The sequence below is a fragment of the Vollenhovia emeryi genome, unplaced genomic scaffold (genome assembly GCF_000949405.1).
Source record: "Vollenhovia emeryi isolate VEMERY1.0 unplaced genomic scaffold, V.emery_V1.0 DF939278.1, whole genome shotgun sequence".
NCBI classification, from domain to species: Eukaryota; Metazoa; Arthropoda; class Insecta; order Hymenoptera; family Formicidae; genus Vollenhovia; species Vollenhovia emeryi.
In genome coordinates, this window is record NW_011967088.1 from 45246 (window position 1) to 52941 (window position 7696).

At 35.5% G+C, this 7696-nt stretch overlaps 1 protein-coding gene across 5 annotated transcripts in view; it reads right to left on the reverse strand.

Moving 5' to 3' along the window:
• Positions 1-7696, reverse strand: part of LOC105559361 (T-complex-associated testis-expressed protein 1-like) — a 59996-nt gene that overhangs the window by 14443 nt on the left and 37857 nt on the right. For 3 of the 5 annotated variants that reach the window (XR_001008742.1, XR_001008744.1, XR_001008741.1), the window contains 3 exons: positions 3575-3730; positions 3165-3279; positions 1032-1200 (listed from right to left, as the gene is read on the reverse strand). Coding sequence is in view for 1 of the 5 variants with exons in the window: in XM_012007589.1 (XP_011862979.1) it covers positions 1152-1200; positions 3165-3279; positions 3575-3730 (320 nt within the window). In the remaining 4 variants the exon portion in view is untranslated. Of the gene's footprint in view, positions 1-919; positions 1201-3164; positions 3280-3574; positions 3731-7696 lie in introns of those variants that run through there. The other 2 variants (XM_012007589.1, XR_001008743.1) reach the window with 2 other exon arrangements.

Sequence of the window (7696 nt, forward strand, 5' to 3'; positions counted from 1 at the left end):
AGGATTATTACACCTAGCACTATTAGTCAACCCTTTAACATCCCTCTTTTGCACGCGATTCAGAAACTAGCGAGCCTACTATTATTGATACTTTCACCATCTTTTACGCATTGATATAATATAATTCAAGTTTGCGTGTGGACGTGAACAGCTTAGGCGCCATAGAAATTGGAATACAGTTCTTCTTTAAACCGTTTTGGTTTGAAACCGAGGGGGAAACCGCTAAAGGCATTGTGGCGTACAGATTTGCGGCATTACTGGGCATTACTAGGCATTACAAGGCATTTTTTGGGCATTAGTTTGGGCATTAGATCTTGCTGGGGCATTACTTTATCTTATTATCTTATTTTATCTGATTTATCTCGTTTTATCTTATTTTATCTTATTTTGGCCAGCGGTTTCCCTCTTGATTGAAACATTTCTGACATCGAAGTACAACCACAACATCAAAAGTACCACGTATACATATAAACACCGAAAGTATAAAGCACGACCAAAATTTGGTGTGTAACATGTGTTTCTCGATGTGTTTACATAAATATAGATATATGCCCTCGAGTCAACTAACAAGCGTGATAAAAAGTCAATCCATGATATCTATACGTGTTGAGTTGATAACATTTGTATATCGTATTAAGGGGATGCTGGAGTGATTCTGCACTTTTGCACCTTTCTAACCTAAAAACTGTCAGTTCGCGGAAACATTTGTGTAATATACAAATTAAATGGCTTACGTGTACAGATCGAAAGCAGCTCGCTATTCCGGCCAAATGAAAGAACAATATGGCATCATTGAAACTAAGTTTGTACGTCTAATAAGAAATAATAGTGAGCAACACATACGGTACATGTAGTATATACAATACGTGCCATTTAATTTGTGTATTACACAAATCTTTCCACGAAACAGACAGTTTTAAGTGCAAAAGGTACGAAAGTGCAGAATCACCCCAGCATCCCCTTAAGCTGCGTATTTCATGCATGGATTGAGATGAACCAATAGAGCAATAAAGAAATGCGGTAACTCTTACCGGCATCGATTTGTCTGCCGATAAAACGTTGCACAGTATTCTTTGAATCTGGAAATGACGACAGACTTCCGGCTGTTGTTGCGGATTCTTGGCGCTGGGTGAATTATGGACATTGCTGCTTTAGGAAAACACTGCCTTGTCCTTCTCCTTTTTCACGTTTCGTTTATTCCTGCGTAAACATGGCGTACAGACATTTATAACGGCAACCGCGAAGCAATAACTCATCGCGATAAAATAAATTGGAAAATGTGCCCGGTGGAAGGTAAACGCGCAATACATTGAAGAGGAGGTTTCGCGATTATAGAAACGGGAGTAATATGCCAAAGTGCGATTCCGATAACAACGACCGTCCTCTCATTGTCAGTCCTTTTTCTTTTATTATCAGCGTTTACGATAAGTCGTGTTCACTATTTGTGATTTTTGTTTTCCGGTCTATGATAAGTCAGACTTGAGTTAAAAACGCGACATCATAGGAAGGTATATTTAGGAAAAAATATTCCATGTTTTTTGATAATTTATATGAAATAGACATTGTTAAAAAAATGAGATAGACGCTTATGTCGGAAGAGATTAATTTTGATTCGCTCGATATTAGGTTCTTGGATGCACAGTGCAGTCTAATCATTGTCAACCAACGACGATTGTTCTGGGCGCATAGAATTGCGCATCTCACATGTGCAATCGGTCCTCAGGGCCGCGTGTTCACAAGTGAGGATCCTTGATACGCTTATATTACGCAGCATGCGAACAACGGCGTCAATAGGTCAAAGGTGCATAGAAGAAGGCGCGATCAATGGGGGAGAGAGAGAGTGTGTGTGTGTGTGTGTGTGTGTGAGAAGGGGGGGATAACCGCGTGTGCGTTCCTAAAAAAAAGGAGGAAAAACAGATAAATCGATTGATTAAATTAGCGCCGGGCTGGAAACAAGGCGCGCTAAATAGACGTGTAGCAATCGAGTTTAACGGCAAGAAGAGACTCTCTCCCTCTCCCGAATAGTTTGCCCGAATTTTACGCGATTCCCGATTATGATAATCAATCGCTCGCACGATTTAACGGGGTGGATTAACATCTTCCGATACGACGGAACGTCGTTGTTCTATCAAGAAAGACAGTTGTCTTTCGGCGAACGGCTTGGCGCACGTCCAAAATTCCCCTCCATCGAACTGCTCGCACCCCGGAGTTGATGACCTGCCCCGTTCTGACGGCGATTGTGTTGCCCTTTCGAGTGTAATGAGGTTTGCAAACGTAGCCTGCGAGCAACTCGGAGCCCGGTGGCTATCTCGCAACGGTGTTGAGGGGAAAATCGAAATGCCAGGGGAATTGTCGCACCACCTATTTCTCGCAATTCTCGTAAAGTAAAACGACGAAACACCGAATACTTTCATTAATAAAGAGTTTTCAAATGATAAAACTTTTTCAATGATATGCACCGAGTGCTATTTGACTATAATATATTAATTATATAAATTAAATATTAAATTCTACATTGTAATTATATGTTAAATTCTACATATTATAATTATATATTATTAATTATATTAAATGTATTATAATTACTATTTAAATTAAACGAATTTAAATATATTGATATTGTAATAATTAAAACGTATCAATGTAAAAAAATCTAAAAACAATTTGGGACGCAGGTGCATGAAGATTTTGGGTAAACACGAAACAACAGAAATTCATGTAGATGTGGAACGTGCGAAAATTGCACGTGAAAATTATGTCATGGTAGAAATCGCGAGTTCTCTTGGGAACATAACGATCCTTTTGCCTGTCTCAATAAATCGTAACGTACGTACGGGCGAACACACGTGCCGAATATGGAAGTTTGCGTAAAATCACCAATAAAGTCAAGTATTACGAAATATGATGGAAATTTATACATCTCCAACAGACTGTGCACCTACGGCACATTTCGGTAGTTTCGTTCCCTGTAGATTTATTAAATTTACGGTATTGTCTTGAGCACGTCGCACCTATACACGTACGAGGAAATGAGAAGCGGCCGACATACATAAAATGTAAGCGGTGCTGCACGGTAAAAAGAGGTCGTTTAAAAATAAATAAATTTAAGAAGAAGGAAAACGGAACATTTTTTTTACCTCTTACACGATAATCGCGGGTCTCACCTGCGCGCACCCTCGGTGATCGAGCATTCCGATTCTTTCGAGAAATTGCACATTCGACCATCCAAGTGAATAATGTACGAGCGCGAGCTTACGGCCGCCTCGAATGACTCTCCAGCTGGAACAAATTTTATTGCCAGTTTTTTTTGCACAGTGCAAATCTTTCAAGAGCACTGCAGTCGAGTCCGTTGAGACAATTGCGCAACAATTTTCCAACAATAAGATTAAGCTGACGTTCTTAAACGATTTTTAGAACACTACTTGCATATGTTGCCTCCTTTACGCAATTATCTCGATTTTTTCGTATATGACTTTAGAAATTTTTATAAATCTTGCTTAAATTTTTACACACATATTCTGTTTTTAGTTACATTGCTTTCTAAAGCAAAAAGATATTTATCTGTTATTAATACCGGTAAGTCCAAAATCATTGTTTGATACGTCGAGAGATAAAGCTTCGAGTTCCACGCAACCGGAAGAAAGCACACCGGCCAGCGCTATGCCGTCTTCCGGACCTAATTCGCAACCACTGATATTCAGCGTTTCCAAAGTTTTGTTCCTGACCAGAACTGAAAAAGACAAATTAACAAATACTGTACAGAAATCTTTTACAAATGAATCTTTCGCAAGGAATTTATTATATTTTATACTAATTTTATACTAATATTACACATACACACGCACTATGTATGTACAATATGTATAATATCAGTATAAAAAACATATGAATAGATTAGAAAAACAAAACTATCATCAAAGTAATTACACTATTTATCCATTAAATATCAGTATATATATACATATATAATATTTTGCAATGTTGCAATATTACGACAAGTTTTGTTTATCTCAACTTTTTGTTGAGATGTTTTTCGCAATAGTCTGAACATTAAGCAAAATCTTATATCCAAATAACCGATGAGGATCAAAGATTAGCAATGTAATTTTGTTTCTCTAAAAATTTTTATTCATAAATGTAAAATTGAAGCTATTATTTTATAACGAGTACGTATGTATATCCGGGAACATATCCTCGAGAAATTGCAGCACTGATTTTGTATCTGTAATAGGTGTTATTGCCCTTTCATGCATTTTTATATCGGAGTTTTAGTCACGTTCCACGTGTTGTAACATGCCATTTGTATGCACGCGCGCGTCACGATCTGCTATTCAGCTTGAATTTATTTAAATAATTCAACGTGCCGCTTATACCACACTTTCGACCTGTGAATCTTTCTTTCTTTTTCAATGCTAATTTTCGAGATTATATGGAATTGTGCATTCAGGTTTTAAAGATCGGCAATAAACAGAGCGGTTTCGTGCAGCGAGGTCAAATATGATACTTGTTCATTCAATCCATTATCAGGACGATTATGCGATGTTTCAAAGTAATATTCAAGACGATAGTACTTTTTAACCTGAATTCTTTAGCCTTAAACATTCACAGTTTTACATTTAAGCATATTATCCGGCGATAAAGTGTCATTAATATCTTCGACAAAAGATTCCGCGCGGTACAATTCTTCAAAATGCCATGTTGTTTCACGATTACATGATTTTCAGGGTAAATTTAAAAAAAACATTCCCTTCGTGTAGTAATGCCACGAATCTGTCCACCACAATGCCCTCGGCGGTTTATCCCTCGGTTCTTATGAAAATTAGATTTTGGTGAAACTGTCTGAAATGTTGAACATAAATAGTTTATGTGATGTTGAGAAAAAATCACAATGGCGATTTCCTGTAACAAACCGTTTAGTTGTTACAGGCATTTAAAAGTCGAAATAAGGTGGTATTTCAATACTATGTACATTATTTAAAGAACAATTATCTAACAAATATTGTAACCCACACAGCACAGAAAAATTGCAGGAAGATTGCACGAATGTTACATTGCAAGATTGTAATATTGCAGCAACGTTGCGCAACATTGCTGCAACGTTTCTGGAGGATTGCAGCAACGTTGAAATGTCCGCCCTCAGAGAGATTGCAGTGCAACATTATAGCAATGTTGCAGTGCAATATTTTTGGAATAATTTGTTGTTGTTGTACATAAGCAGAGAATTTACTAATTACATATGCATCCGGGCCTTTTTCAATACACAGCAAGCTATTGCGAAGCACCTAAGGAGATTATGTCGCTTCGCAATAGATAGAGATTGCGAGCAACACCGCATTGATCAAGTACTTAATAATTCGCGCATTATTGGTATCAACGAAAAGAACATTATAAAATTTTCGTAATTAGAAAAATTTTTTAAATAGAAAATATAGTATTTTTTTATTATTTTTGAAACATTGCTGCAATATTGCTATCGATAGTTTACAATTTTATATCCCTGCAATGTCTCTGCAAGATTGCACTGCAATCTGCAAGATTGCAACGTTTCTGCAAGGTAACTGCAACCATCTGTGCTGTATGGGAATACACAAGAACGACGATAATCTCTATTGTTTTGGATACTAAATACAATCCCGTTTATCAAATTGTTCTATTACGTTACATTTGTGAGGACTTTACCGATAAAGTTGCAAAAAAGAACTATTTTAGTGTACTTTGGTGTATTATAACAATAAATTTAAATTTGCATAATGTTATTAAGAAATATTTCATACATATTTAATGATCTATGTAAGTTGTTGCAACTTTGACGCAGTAGATTTTATATTAATCTTTTTACCGACGAATGACACAACAAATTCTTTTTGAAGGCTAATAGTTTTAACAACATATTTCATGTTTTGATTACAACTTCTCCAAGAGATCACATATGATGCTTATAATATCATATATAGTATTAAAGTTAATAATATATATGATTAATAATATATAAAGATGTTAAAATAATCTTTTTTTGCAACTTTAACTGCAAATTTCTCAAAATTGTGATGTGGTAAAGTAATTTAATGGAATCGAAACAATCATCTTCTTTTTGTATGCATTGTTTTGTTAAATAGTGTACGAGTGAAATAACGTCTTATTTTGACTTTTGAACACTTACTCGTATAGCAAACGGGTCATTCGAGGGGGAAACCGCTGACCAAAATCTTATACATACACCAATGCCCACTAATGCCCAGTGGGCATTACTTTATCTTATTATCTAATTTTATTTTATTTATCTTGTTTTATCTTGTTTAATCGTATTTTATCTTATTTTATCTTTATAATACCCAGTAAGGCCTAATGCCCAAACTAATGCCCAAAAAATGTCTAGTAATACCCAGTAATACCGCAAATTTGTACACCACAATGCCCTCAGCGGTTTCCCCCTCAGGTACATTACAGGGAACTGCCCACATTGTGACATTTGATCAGCATATATATAAACTATTTATTTTTAAACTCACTCAACCAACCAATTTCATCGAAATCCAATTTCCGCAAGAACCGTGCAGAGCTCTTTGGCACAGATATTTAACAAAATAAATTCCATTATTTTTTTTACGTTTCGTTATTTGAAGAGAGTCTCTTGCTGACACTTGTTTTATTATCGTAAAAATTATATTCAAAATGAAGATGAATGAGGGAAATGCAGAAAATATAAATTTTTAAATCCAATTGTATCATTGATCCCATATATGTATGCATAACGTGCATTGATAAATTTATTAGCTTTTCAAAAGAGAAAGGGGGAGAGGGGAGAGAGAGAGAGGGGGGAGAATGGTACTGGAATACTAAATCCGTGATATTTCCATTATTCGGCGAAAATGCTATGCATCCGTATACTAGTAACTAGTGCACCGGAATAAGGTAGTACCTTACGCAACATTAAATTTCAATTTACCTCGACGAGCTTTGTATTACTTGGGCACTGAAGTTTGTGGAAAACGCCACTGGATAATCTCCAAAATCGCGTTGCATTTTCCCAAACAAACAAAAAAAATATCTATCTGGAAATATATCGTTTCAAAAAGAGAGAGAGAGAGAGAATTGCACATGGAATTATTTACTACACTCGCGTCTATTTACATTCATCGCTATTTTACTTGTGGGAGGATCATTTAAAATGGAATTGTTCATTGCCAGTTATATGCTTGCTATTATAACTGTAAATACAAATTGAAATTTTATTTGTGATTAATCGTGATTAATTAATAATTGCGTTGCAGTTAGTTTCATTAACAGCGTGAATTATCGAGTTGCTTCTTATTACTTATAAAAATACCGAATTTATCAATTTATCATATTTCTGAATGTCATCAGCGAAGAATCTCGAAAAGGTCGTGAAATCTATCAGGAACTTATAAGTTAAAAGATATCCGATGATAAATTTTAATGTATAGCATTTGCTTGTTACTAAATTATAATATTCATGCTCTATGAGAAAGTTTTCAACATATGTTTTAATATTTCTTTAAAAACTCATCGATCTCTCTTCATCGTGCAGTTGTTCTAATTCAGTAACGAGTGTCAAATCTTTTTTAACATATACAGGGTGCTTCAGACCACCCGTACAGCCCCTTTATTTCGGAAATAGAACATTTTAGAGAAAAATGTTTCAGGCAAAAGTTATACGATTTTAAAAGGGCTTTAT